Source organism: Miscanthus floridulus, chromosome 2, assembly GCF_019320115.1.
Source record: "Miscanthus floridulus cultivar M001 chromosome 2, ASM1932011v1, whole genome shotgun sequence".
In the NCBI taxonomy this organism is placed as follows: Eukaryota; Viridiplantae; Streptophyta; class Magnoliopsida; order Poales; family Poaceae; genus Miscanthus; species Miscanthus floridulus.
The window spans coordinates 159,760,655-159,774,568 of NC_089581.1; the positions used below are offsets into that span (position 1 = coordinate 159,760,655).

The 13,914-nt window shown below is 45.1% G+C and overlaps 1 protein-coding gene across 1 annotated transcript; it reads right to left on the reverse strand.

The window, feature by feature from the left end:
- Positions 1-994: 994 nt before the first annotated feature.
- On the reverse strand, positions 995-5,001 carry LOC136534847 (protein TITANIA-like). Its single transcript, XM_066527213.1, has 2 exons — positions 3,200-5,001; positions 995-1,786 (listed from the first exon to the last, which is right to left on the reverse strand). The coding sequence occupies exons 1-2, from the start codon at positions 4,866-4,868 to the stop codon at positions 1,230-1,232; spliced, it is 2,226 nt and encodes a 741-aa protein (XP_066383310.1). The 5' UTR covers positions 4,869-5,001; the 3' UTR covers positions 995-1,229.
- Positions 5,002-13,914: the final 8,913 nt, after the last annotated feature.

Consider the following 13,914-nt stretch of genomic DNA (forward strand, 5'->3'; position numbering starts at 1 on the left):
ACTTGTGCTGGCTGTCAACTGTTCCGGTGGTCACCCCGGCGATGTGCTCAAGGTTCGAGGGTTTCGGCAGCTTGCAGGAATGGCTGTGGCCCACCGTGGCCCCGTGAACAAAAGATATGATCAAGGGGGGAAGGGAACCGACTGAGGCCTGTTGGGACAAAGGAATGGAAAATGGAGGAATAGAAAAAACCGTAGGAATAGAGTAGATCGAGAAGTAAAAAACTACAGGATTCTAAAACACAGGAATTAATACTTTGAGGTGTTTGGATTGTTTGAATCATTACTCCCATCGTTATCTCCTATGCAGTCTTTGTCCTTTCCCCAAAGCTGCTTTCTCTCTCACACACATTGTTGCGTGCGCCTCGGACTTTAGCAAAAAAAAAATGGATGGAGAGTGGAGGTTTAGATTCCTGTATTTTGTGAAGCAAAGGGAGCCCTTCCTGAGAAACCGGAAGGAGCATTCATACGTTCCAAACGACGTGTGACATCACCAAACCAAAGAATTGCCATTCCTTCAAAATTCCTTTACAAATACTCCCATCCAAACAGGGCCCTGAAGAGGCAAATCTTCGAGGGATTCCAATCCACTAGTGGCAATTGACTGATAAGGTTTCTTTGTCCGGTTTTTGTACGCGCCCCACAGGCTGCCTACACTGCAGACTGCAGTGGAGTAGTCTGTCTATCACGGGACCATTCTCTGGTTTAGTCTTATCCTGAAATGGAACGGTCAGTATGTTTGTAGCTTAGGGAGTATACTACAGTAGGGACGACTGTCGACTGATCCGGCGCGGCGATATAATACATCGTGTCAATCTATTGCATTCGTCAAGACCGATGACGACGAGCAGGGCGCGGGGACATTCTCATGGGGATGCCAACTACTACAGCACCGGGGCAACACGTCGGAGTCGTGGCCCAACAACTAACAACTCCAATCTGCATATCTGGAAAAAAAAAATCTGCAATGATATAGCAGCACAAACTGGCAAACCACTAACTGAATGCTGGCAAGTTATATCAGCAAGCGCAAGGCTAGGCATCCACTTACAAGTTACAACAGCAGGTATAGATTATAACACAAGATGGTGAAGAAATACAACAAATGGACAATCTCTCCTAATGAACAACACCAAATCTCAGGTATTCAGCAATAGCAGCAGACAGTTGTTAGCTGGACTCTGTACCCGAAAATAATTCAGCAGCAGCAACATACAACTGTTAGCTGGAGCCTATACCCACATCTTCTTTGTGTCTTCCATCCGCTCGAGCAGGCCCTGGATTTCGGTCTGCATCCGCAGCTTCATCTTGTGGTAGTCGTAGTGCGAGTTCTCGAGCATCTTCAGCTCTTCGACTTTCTTCCTCCTCTTCTCCTCCGTCTCCTGGAAGCACAGCTTTGCCACCTTCGTGGCGTACTCCTCCTCTAGCTTCTGGGTCTTGGCGCGCACGATCTGCCGGTAGCTGTCTACCTCCTTCCTGGCATCATCGGCCAGTTTCTGGAACAGTTTTGCCTCAGCTTCCTTGCACTTCACAATGGTCTCAAGGCTGGAGGAGTCTTCGTCCTTTGAGCTGGAGCTGAAATGGGGTTCTATAGAGAGTGGTTTTGGGCTGGCCTTGAGCACATCCATCTGTGAATCAAGAATGGAGGTGCTGGGCTTGAAGTTGAATGAGGATTTTGGTGGAGTGATGGTTGGGGTCTGAAGATGAAGCATATCTGTAGATTTACTCGTCTGAGCCGCCAGTATTCCTTTTGACTTGCTACCAGTAACGGAATAGTCTGTTACACCATCTGTCAAAATGAACGAGTTAGCTCATCTGATAAATTCTATGAAACGAATTGCACAAGTATATTGCATTGTTAATATAGAATGGCATCTGGTTTCTAATGCATCACAAAATGTGACTGAACAACAACATACAGAGACAGCTAGTCAGCGGCAGCTTTTATTTTCAACAACCCCGTTCGGCTGGTCATGTCCCAACTTGTTCCAGCTTGTTTCAGCTTATTCTCCCTCACAGAACACTATTGAATCATCCAGAACCATCCAAAATTCACTGTTGAGGGCACCAGCCGAACACAGTGAATATGTATACTTTGCTTCACAAATAACATATGTAACTGTTGACATAACTAGAAGTCTAGTGGTCAACCATTCAAGAAAAAGAGCATGTTGTATCTGGGAGGATCGTACAATGTGCTTAACATAAAAGATGACAACATGAAAGAAAATCAGAGGGCCTCAAGCTCCTAACAACCCTGGTTTAGTTCATCCATGTATTTTTGATTGAGAAGGTATTTGGACTAACGAAAATTAGAAGATCATTAGTACAAATGTTTTATCAGCTTATGATAGAGATGTTCTAGATGAAAGAATTCATATTTTTAGCAAGAACGTTGCCATACAACAGCGTTAAACATCACAGCTTTAGATAAGAATTGTATCAGCAATTGCACCACACAGAAGGATAAGTAACTGGACAACCAAATGACATCTGATTAAATGAATGGGACTGACAAAGCACACTTGCAGAAGGAAATATATAAAGAAATGTGACTGCAGTGCCATAAAAAATGCTCATGAAATCGCTGGTGGTAACTTAACATCTACTCCCTCCATCCGCAAAAGAATGCAATTCTAGCACAGTGCAATGTTTTAGTTTGTTAAGTTTGACCAATTAAAGGGCGTACCCAGTGCAGAGAGCTCCCACTCTGTGCGGGGTCTAGGGAAGGGTGTTAGTGGCAAGCCTTACCCTCGCATGTGCAATGCGAGGAGACCGCGACTCGAACCCGGGACCTTCCGGTCACAGGCGGTAAGACTCTACCGCTTGCACCAGGCCCGCCCTTCAAGTTTGACCAATTATATATAAAAAAATATAAATAGTTATGACATAAAATTAGCATCATTAGATTTGTCATGAGATATATTTTCATAATACATTTATTTAGTGTCACAAATATTAATATTTTTACCTATATATTCGGTCAAACTTTGGAAACGAAAACCAAAAAAGGACCCAGAATTGCATTCTTAACCGGACAGAGGTAGTAACTGATATAGTTGATCAAGAACCTATGACTAACAAGTTCAAAAATGTAAAGTTCGTACATTATTTTGCTAGTAGAAGCAAGCAGCACTGCATTTAGACAACTCAAGCTTGTAATAAGACATGCTAGAATGTAAAGGAGAAAGAGAGATCTCACATTTAAAGAATTGTAGCATGGTCTTCGTCGCATCAGAAGGGGAAATGATTTTCTTTACAAGCATGCTGAGGACCTCTTCTGCCTTGGCATGGAGCCCCTTCCCCTCGAAATCCTCACTAGCTGCAAATATCTTCCTAACAAAGTCTAGCTCTTTCATCTGCGTCTCAGGACTCCAGTTCTCTGCACAGCAATTGAACACCTCCTTAACAAACCCAAACATCTCAGAAGCATGGTTGCAGCCGAGGCATTGGAACTGCATCTCAGTTGTGCCCATCGCCCCCTTCAGTGTCGGCCCTGGCCTTATCAAGTTCTTCTCTAGCGCGCATGCAGCATGGCACCAATGGGAGCAGACATCACATCCAACCCAGCTGCATGTATTTGCAGCACAATCAAACTTCTGGCACACCGGGCACATACACGCACTGCAGAACCCCTTCTTGGTGGAGCAAATCTTACACTCACAGTCGTCCACAGGGACGACACTCTTGCAGTTCATGTTGCGGCACCGTGTCAGTAGAAACATCTCCACAAGCTCGCTGCTCGAAACTCGGCCCTTACCAGTAACAAAAGTGGCCATACCAGTCTTGATAGCCACCAGGATCTCCAGCTGAGTCTTGTTAGCACGCCCCAATACCTCGGCAGTCAGGTCCGAGCGACGGTCCAGCTTCCGCTGCAGGCTTGACAGCTCGTCCCTCTTCTCCGGAGCATCAATCATGCTCCGCACAGTCTCCCGCAGCACCTCCAGGATTTCACTGGGAAAATCCTGCAGGACCTGAGCCATGGCAGGCACAGGGTCCGACACGATGTCCCGCAAGATCCTCTCAGGGCGTGACGAGTGCATACCTCCGCGGCTGCCGTCAAAGCTGCCGCCAGAGCTGAGTGCCGCTGCTGGCGGTACCATCCTGGCGGGAAGCTCCGTGGGTAAGAAGGACGAGGTGCCCTCCTTGAGCTGCGACGGGGCGAAGGCGACGCTGCCGTCCCCCATGGGGCGGAAGTTGAACCGGCTGTGGACGGAGCCGTTGGTGCCCTCCCCGGCGGCGTAGATGTCGGTGGAGTTGTGCGTGAGGGAGCAGCTCGGGTTGTGCGAGAACACCGAGTAGGAATAGGACATGTCGTCGGAGTTGATGCTCCGGGTGCGCCCCGTGTTGGCGCTGTAGGTCCGCCTGGGGGGCGGCGCGACAGGCGCGGCTGCAGGCACCGCGGCGGCTGCGGTCGCGGCGCTCCCCCCGCCCCGCAGATCGCCATCGACCGGGAGGAGTGACGCGAGCTGCGACGGAGGCAGGGAGGAGGACGGCTGCTGGGAGGCCGGCGGCGGCGGCGCGGGCGCGTCGTTGGAGAGGGAGAGCGAGAGCTGGAGCGAGTCTAGGCGGGGCTTCTTAGCCCCGACCACGGACGAGTCGTCGCCCGGCGGATCCCCGCGCTTGGGCGCGGAGAGGTGGAGGAAATCCCGCTCGACGCACAGCTTGGCGTTGGCCGCGGCATCGTCGGCCGGGGAAGCAGCCGCCTCGGGGTTGGGCGGCGAGGATGGCCCCGCCGCCGAGGCGGGCGGCGCCTTGTCGCAGAGGTAGCTGCTGAGCGTGAGCTCCCGGTTGGGGAAGGGCGGCTCCGGCGGGTTGGACCCGGGCGCGGCGGCGCTGGCGTCCTTGGATCCGTCGGAGTCGCCGAACATCGTCGCTGGATCCGGGGCGAGCGCGGCCGGATTTCGGTCGCTCTTTTTTGGCCGGCGTGGAAGGCGAGGGGAAGGGAGTGGGGCGGCGGGCGCTGCGCTCGGTTGACTTCTGCACGCCGCAGCACCCCACGCCACGCGGAAATGGGGTGGCAAGGCCAGGACTGACGTGACCAGGAAATGAAATGGGATTTGATTTGATTGGATTTATTTGTTTATTTTTCCCCTCGCTTGTCTTGTGTTTTATATTAGGGTTCGTTTAGTCGGACGAAATTTGGAAATTTGATTATCGTAGTATTTTTATTTTTATTTAGTAATTAGTATTCAATCATGGATTAATTAGGCTCAAAATGTTCGTCTCGTGATTTCCAACCAAATTGTGCAATTAATTTTTTTCGTCTATATTTGTTCCGTTTGGCACGGCTCCACTTCACCAAGGAAGCCGTTTTTGGGGGCTTCAGCTCCATGAACAGCTCTATCGGTGGAGATACGGCCGTTTTGATAAATTATTTGGCAAAACAGCTCAACATATAGAGTTCCTTAAAATATATGATCTCACATAACGCCATATAGGATGAGTGAAGCCAGGAGAAGCCATTTTTTTTTTTTGCTCCTTCCCACCCTAAAGCTACGTGAGAGCACGTTTTCAGGGCTTCATCGATAGTGCCGTTTTATTTTACCCCGTTTGACAGAAAACAGCTCTAAACGGCTACTAAAGCCGCTGGAGAAGCCATGCCAAATAGGATCATGTACGTATAGTAAGATTCGATGTAATAGCTACTATAGCATTTTTTAGAAAAACTTTTTAAAATTAAACAAGGCCTTATTTTTGTTTCGAAGGGTGGGCCCCGCGCAGCTGTGGATGTGGGGTCCTCCCCGCCTAGCGCGTCCGCGGTTCAAAGCGGCGCGGCGGCGTCTCTCACGGTTTCGGCTGTTTTGCCGACTGGTCGCCGTGTTGTTGGAATCGGACGCTCCCCGTTGGAACAGTGAGTCGACGACGCGCACGGCGCTCTAGCGTTTGACCGAGACATCGAAGAAGAGCCGAAGAGAGTTCGTCTATGCACTGTGGACCGGGCGGTGCTTCGACGCATCTCGTGACTAGTGTGAGTAGTGACCGCAAATCCCTAACCTATCCACCCGTCCGTGTAGTCGTGTAGAGTGTAGACCGGTGCACGGGAGAAAAGGGGGGGAGAAAGGCCAAGTCGCATGTGATTTCGGACAAGATCAACCACCGCTTCTTGCTGGAGTCTCGCAGTCTCGCGGGCGGGAGAGAAAGAAACGACCCCACGCGACGGGAGTCGGCAGAAAGAGAAACGGCGAGGCGTGCCGGTCTGAGTGGAGTGCCGACGCAGAAGCAATCGATCGGCAGCAAAAAAAGCTCGAATTTCATAACATATCTCTTGCCCGGCCGTGAGAATTGAGATAGGTATAGGCGTGTGATGATTTTGTCCGTGGTGAGTGGAAGTGCAGCACTGACGCAATGCACTACGGCCTACTATGCCGGTAAGGTTAGGTACGATAAGGCCGTCGTCAGTTTTGCAGTCCCAGGCAGCATGGCACCCGCCCGTGTAACCACCTTGTGGAACACGTCCGACAACGGCCCGCCAGAGCACACAGCAAAAGGCGGCCCCGGCTGCTTGGCGTTGGCGAGAAGAAAAATTCGAACCTGCATTCAAGGCCTGGGCTGGTCACTGGTGGCCGCGTCGTCACGGACTCACGGCATGAGCCTGCCGGCGTCGCAATGCAACGCCACCAGCCAAGAGCCGCCCAACCGCCGCGCGCCAGTTGTGTCGCGACTCGCAAGCAAGCCGTTCTCGCCGCGCGCGTGCCATCCGTTGACGCTCGCCGCGCTTCATCGTACTACTGCCGGTAGCGCTCTGTATCTAGCGGGTATTGTTTCGCGTCGTCGGGGCATCTGATGCTCTCGGTAGTGCTGTGGTTCCGTATGACTCGGCCAGCCTTTCTCTGCTGACTGGGAGTTGTTGGAGCATCCCATCGGTGTGCTGCGTGTCCCAGGAGGACCCGCCGAATCAGCACCAGCTCGATGCTTGAGGCCCGTTTTGATCAAAAATTTTTTGGAATTTGGCTACGGTAGCACTTTCGTTTTTATTTGGTAATTAGTATCTAATTATGGACTAATTAAGTTCGAAAGGTTCGTCTCGCGATTTCTCACCCAACTGTGCAATTAGTTTTTTTCGTCTACATTTAGTACTCCATACATGTGCCGCAAGATTCGATGTGACGGTACTATACAAAAAATTTTGGCTTTTAGATGGCATCTAACCGGGTATGAACTTCTTTAGCCAGTTCACCTGCCCTGTTGCCTCATAACACGCTACAAATTTGGCATACATTGTGGATGATGTAGTGATGGTTTGCTTTGAGCTTTTCCATGAAATAGCTCCCCCTACGAGAGTGAATACATGTTCAGACATGGATTTTCTATCATCTCCCACATAATCAGAATCAGAATATCCCACCATATGGAGTGAATCTGATCTTCTATATATCATCATGAGGCTTTTCGTTCCTTGTAAAAAACGCAAGACTTTCTTTATCATTTTCTAGTGTTCTATTCTAGGATTGCTCTGAAATCTGCCAAGTAACTCGATAACAAATGCCAAGTCAGGGCGCGTACATACTTGAGCATATTGTAAGCTTCCGACAGCTGAAGCATATGGAACCGTTTTCATTTGATCGATCTCATACTAGTTCCTGGGGTATTAAAAAACCCCATATCTGTCGCCCTTGACTATAGGAGCAGATGAGGGACTACATTTGTGCATACTGAATTTCTTTAAGATCTTTTCTGTGTATGCCTTTTGTGACAATCCTAATACCCCTTTACTTCTATCTCGGTGAATCTTGATCCCCAGAACAAACGAAGCTTCATCAAGATCTTTCATATCAAATTTTGAGGACAAAAACTTATTTGTCTCCAGTAGTAGACTGACATCACTACTAGTAAGTAAGATATCATCCACATACAGGATAAGGAAGATAAACTTTCCATTTTTAAACTTTACATAGACACAATTGTCCTCTATATTCTCTTTAAACCCAAAATTCCTTATTGTCTTATCAAACTTCAAGTACCACTGTCTTAAAGCTTGTTTTAATCCATAAATGGATTTCTTTAGGTGATATCCTATTCGTTCTTTTTCTTCCATGACAAAACCTTTTGGTTGTGCCATGTAAACATTTTCCTCCAAGTCCCCGTTGAGAAATGTCGTCTTTACATCCATTTGATATAATTCTAAATCACAATGTGCCACTAATGCCATTATAATTCTAAAGGAATCCTTACATGAGACTGGAGAAAAGGTCTCATTGTAATCAATGCTTTCTCTTTGCGTAAAGCCTTTTGCCACAAGTCGTGCTTTATATCTCTCTATATTCTCTTGAGAGTCAAGTTTTATTTTGTAGACCCATTTTACAGCCTACAGTTTTGGCTCCTTTAAGAATTATTTTCAAGTCCCAAACTTTATTGGCATTCATAGATTTCATTTCATATTCCATGGCCTCAAGCCACTTTGATGAATGATCACTTCTCATGGCTTCTTCAAATGAGGTGGGATCATCCTCCATTTGAAATTTCTCAGTGTTGTATACTTCATAGTCAGCTGAAATAGCTGATTTTCTAACTCTTTGAGACCTTCTAGGGGCCTACACATTTGGCACATCTTCTGTTTGAGGCTGTTGTTGCCCCCCCCTCATGTGTGGCAATAGGTTCTATAGGATCCTAAAGAAAAGGTTCCTCATCGTCATTTATTGTTGCCACAGGCAGAATAACAACAGGTGCTGGTGAAAGCATCTAGGCCCCTAGTTGGGTTTCGGTGATTAATGACAATACATGATTACTATGACTAACGTGTGTTTTGCAGATGCAATTAAGTTAGGTCATGGTAATAGTAATTGATTGGGCAATCATGGTTGTCATGCCCCTACGATGGAAATCATTTTGGTTTTCAAATGATGGACGATAAGGTTAAGGATGGACTAGTTCTAAGTGTCGTTTGGTGTTGAAGAGACACTTAGAGTAGTTTATAACTTTGTTTTTCCTTTGGTCGTATGATTAAGGGGGTATGGACGAGTAGCTTGACCTAGGTAAGTCTAGTGGGTTAGGTGTGATGCACACTTATTAAATCTAGCACTAGGTAGCTCCTAAAAAGCCCTTAGATCAATTGAAGCAAACTTTATTCACTTATGATTGTGAGTTGGAAGTGAATGGAGGGTCAAATGTTGACCGGATGCTGGTTCCGATGTGACCAAACGCTGGCACAGAGTCTGGTTAGTTTATTTGATCAAGGTGAAGTCGTCTAGATGTGACCGGACGCTGAGAGTTGAGTGACCGGACGCTGGATGCCAGAGTCTGGTCAACTCCAGTAAGGTTCCAGAGAGGGAGAATCCTAATCGAACATGTCCAGTCAGTGCTGATCGGACGCTGATCAGGTTCCGGCTACTGACCGGACGCTGAGCAGCAAAGTGATCGGACACTGGGTTCGAGAGTTCGGTCAACATCAGTAAGGTTCCAGAGGGCAGTTTTTATGACCGGACGCGTCCGGTCAGTGCTGACCGGATACTGGCCAGTGTCCGGTCATAACTTAAACTGCACAGAGGTGGGTGAACTGATCGGAGCATCCGGTCACCCCGCAGAGGCACATAACAGTTCGTTTTGAATGAGGGGTTATAAATACTTCCTCTATTCACTTAAGGGATCACTTTTGCTCATTCCAACAGCTGAGAAACACCCTTAAGAGTGCCAAAAAGAGCAAGGTCCTAGTGAGGTGATTGAGATTTGAGAATCCAAGAGAGAGACCTCATTAGTGAAAGCAAGAGTAGCAAAGTGTGCATCCACCATTCTCATTAGGCTTATCATGGTCAAGTGAGAGTTCGTGCTTGTTACTCTTGGTGATCGCCATCCCCTAGACGGCTTGGTGGTGATTGAGAGCTTGATGATCATCCGATGGAGCTTGTGGATGACCCAACTCAAGTTGTGAGCGGTTGTGGGTGATTCACCATGACGGAGTGTCGAAGAATCAACCCATAAAGAGCACTTGATCCTCATGCGGATCAAGGAGGAGCTACACCCTTGCACAGGTGCTCTAACGAGGACTAGTGGGGAGTGGTGACTCTCCGATACCTCGGCAAAACATCGCCGTGTTCCTCCTTCTTTCTTTACTTTAAGCATTTACTTTGAGCAATTCAATTCTTGTCTTTACATTCATAGAATTATCATGCTAGAGTAGGATTGGAACATAGATTGCTAAACTTTTGTGCGTTAGAACAATAGAAACACTTTATAGGCACAAGGGGTGAAGTGGGCTAACCATAGAGTTTAATTATTGCAAAGAATTTTAGAATTAGCCCAATTCACCCCCCCCCTCTTGGGCATCTTGATCCTTTCAATTAGTATCAGAGCCTCATGCTCACGTATTTAGACTTAATCATCTAGAAAAAGATGTCTCACGGGGATGGACCTCCTCCTATCTTTGAGGGAGATGATTTTTCTTATTGGAAAATCCACATGGAGGCGTATTTAGAAGCTCTAGATGTTGGAATACTTAGAGCCGTCTCACAAGGATTTCCAAAACCTCAGGATCCCACGCACCTTCAAGGTGATGAAGTGAACTATGAGAAATGGAATGCAAAGGCTCAAAATACCATCTTTAGAGGTCTTTGTAAAGATGTGTTTAATCAGGTGAGGAACCACAAGGACGCCCATGCACTATGGTCGGATATTTGTGCGCTCCATGAGGGAACTAAGAGTGAGCATGAGGAACGCTATCATCTTATTATGAAAAAGCTTAATTCTTTTGAGATACTTCCTAAAGAGAGTGCTAATAAAATGTACTCATGCTTGAATGTTCTTATAGAGGAAGTCAATAGGCTTGGACTTACTCAAATGCAACCATTCCGATGTTGTGAGAAAAAATTTGAGTGTCCTCTCCATTGATAAATATGGGCATGTTATGATCGTGCTTCATCAAGGTGATCTTTCTACCAGCTACACTGACTCAAATCTTGGGAAAGATCAATGACTCATGAGAGTGTACATGCACATCACACCATAAGATGACTCATACTCTACCAAGAAGAAAGACAAAGACTTAGCATTCAAGCTAGCCAAGAGAAGGGCAAAGCAAGAATTGAAGTATGAGAGCTCAAGTGATGATGAAGTTGATGATGACAAGTCTTGCTCTCTATGGTGAGAAGAACCACCAAGATACTAAAGAAGCTCAACAAGAGTGACATCAAGTTCGATGGTAAGAAAAAGAAGTTCTTCACTAGCTCTAGAAGGAAGCCAATCTCTGAGATGGATTGATACAATTATGGAGAACTTGATCATCTAGCACATCAATGCACAAACCCAAGAAAGACAAGTACAAGAATAAGAACAAGGGCAAGAAAGATGACTCAAGTGATGAAAGATGAAAAGAAGAAGAACAAGTCATACAAGAAGAAAGATGGTAAGAAGGACTTCCACAAGAAGAAGAAAAATAGAAAGGCATACATCGTCGGTGATTGGCTCACGGATATTGATTCATCAAGTTGCTCATTCGATGATGATAGTAATAATGAGAAGGTGGCCGCAATTGTGATTGACTCTTCATCATCTTCACTGATATCATCCTCTACATACCTATGCCTTATAAGCAAGGGTGAACAAAAGATATCAAATGATGATGATAGTAGTGGTGATGATCATGCTAACAATGATGATAGTGATAGTGATGATGATGAATATGAATCACCTTCATATGATGATCTTGTTAAATTGCTAAATCAATACACTAAGATCATTAGAAAGACTAGAGCTAAGAATGACAAGCTAGAAGCTAAGAATGATTCTCTTTTATCCAAATATGATATAGCCAAAATGGCTAGTGTTGAGCTTAGAGAAGCAAATGAAGCTATGCCATTCAAACTCAAGGAGCTCAAATCTTCTAAGAAAGAACTTAGAGATAAACATGATAAACTTGAGGGGATGCATAAAGAACTCATCACTAGCCACAATATGCTAAAAGAAGAATATACAACTCTCAAAATAAATTATGATAATCTCGTTATTGTTCAAGAATTTTATCCAATGAGCCACATGATGCTACTAACGATGTTGTTAAGATTGATATAGCTACATCATGTGATGCTTTAATTGTTGAGAGCATTAAGCAAGGATCTAGTAGAAAAGGCAAGCAAGTGGTTGAAACCAACAACTATGATGAGTATGTCAAGCTCAAGCATGATAATAAAAAGCTCAAGAAAGATCTTGAAGAGCTCAAAACCACCAACACTATAGTGCTAGAAACTTTTGATCATGATGGTGATTTGATTCTTGAGAATGAGAAGCTCAAAGAAGAGAACAAGAAACTCAAGGAAGAGAAAAATAATGATGTACTCATGGAAGAAAACAAGAAGCTCAAGTTGAAGAAAGAGCATCTCAAGATTAGATTGAGCAAGTTTACAAGAGACAAGCATCTTCAAAGTGAGCTACTAATGAACACCATCATGAAGATGGATAGAAGTGGCATTGGGTATTTGGCAAACTAAGAGAAGAAGGCTCAAGCTCAACAACAACAATACAAGTCAAAGCCAAAGCCAAAGATGTGTTTTGAGTATGGACAAGAAGGTCACTTTGCCCATGAGTGTCAAACTCTACCACCACAACCCTTGCCCAAGCATGCTAGACCCTTTACTTTCAATGCTTATTACATGCTTAAAAAGGACTCTAGTAAAAAATAAAAGTTATGTTTTTAGGACCTCCCAACAAGAATAGGCCTAAGAAAATTTGGGTTGCAAAGTCACTTGTTGAGAAAGTCAAGGGCCCTCAACAAGTTTGGGTTCCTAAAACTTGATCTCTTATGTGTAGGTGAACTATAAGACCGATGGAAGTCACTAGATGAAGAAGTAGATGGACAAGAAAGAATCACATTTAGAGATAATTCAAGGGGCAAAGTTAAAGAATTGGTAAAGTGGTAATATAAAATGATCATTCAATCTCAAATGTGCTATATGTTACTTCATTGAGCTTTAACTTGCTATCCATTGGACAATTGTGTGATCTTGGCTTTCAATGTCTATTTACCGAGAAGGAAGTGGTTGTATCCAAGAAAGATGATGATCAAGTGATATTCAAGAGATTTAAATACAACAACCTATATCTAGTGGACTTCACCTCCAAAGATGCTAATTTAAAGACTTGCCTATTCATCAAAACAATACTTGGGTGGCTATGGCATAGAAGACTTGCTCATGTTGGGATGAGCTCACTCAAGAGGCTAATGAAGAATGATTTGGTGACAGGGTTGAAGGATGTGAAGTTCGAAAAGGACAAGCTTTGTAGTGCATGTCAAGTCGGCAAACAAGCTGCAAACACTCATCCTACAAAAGCTTTTATATCAACCACAAGAGTGCTAGAGCTCCTTCACATGGACTTATTTACACCAACAGCATACAAAAGTTTGAGAGAAAATCTTTATTATCTTATAATTGTTGATGACTACTCAAGATACACATGGATGTTCTTTCTTCATGACAAATCTGAAGTTGCATCGTGCTTCAAGAAGATTGCTAAGAGAGCTTAAAATAAGTTTAAAGTGAAGCTCAAGAAGATTAGAAGTGATAATAGAAAGGAATTTGACAACACAAATATAGAAGCTTATTGTGATGAAGTTAGGATCAAGCATGAGGTCTTCACAACATATACTCATCAACAAAATGGTGTAGTTGAGAGAAAGAACCGGACATTGATCACACAAGCAAGAACAATGCATGATGAGTACAACACTCCCAAAGCTCTATGGGCGAAAGCTATCAATACTTCATGCTATGCATCCAACCGCCTATTCCTTCAAAAGTGTTTTGGCAAGACACCTTATGAGTTGCTCAATAGGAAGAAGCCGGACGTCTCCTTCTTTATGGTGTTTGGTTGCAAATGCTACATCTACAAGAAGCAGCAACACATAGGAAAGTTTTAAAGATGTTGTGATATTAGTTTTCTTGTTGGTTACTCATCAAAGTCCAAAGCATATAGAGTATTTAATCATGC

Excerpts from the sequence above, each read along its gene's own strand:
- LOC136534847 (XM_066527213.1), bottom strand. The coding sequence starts at position 4,868 with ATGTTCGGCGACTCCGACGGATCCAAGGACGCCAGCGCCGCCGCGCCC. Across the intron at positions 1,787-3,199 it reads CATGCTACAATTCTTTAAAT|ATGGTGTAACAGACTATTCC; the intron begins GTGAGATCTCTC and ends TCATTTTGACAG.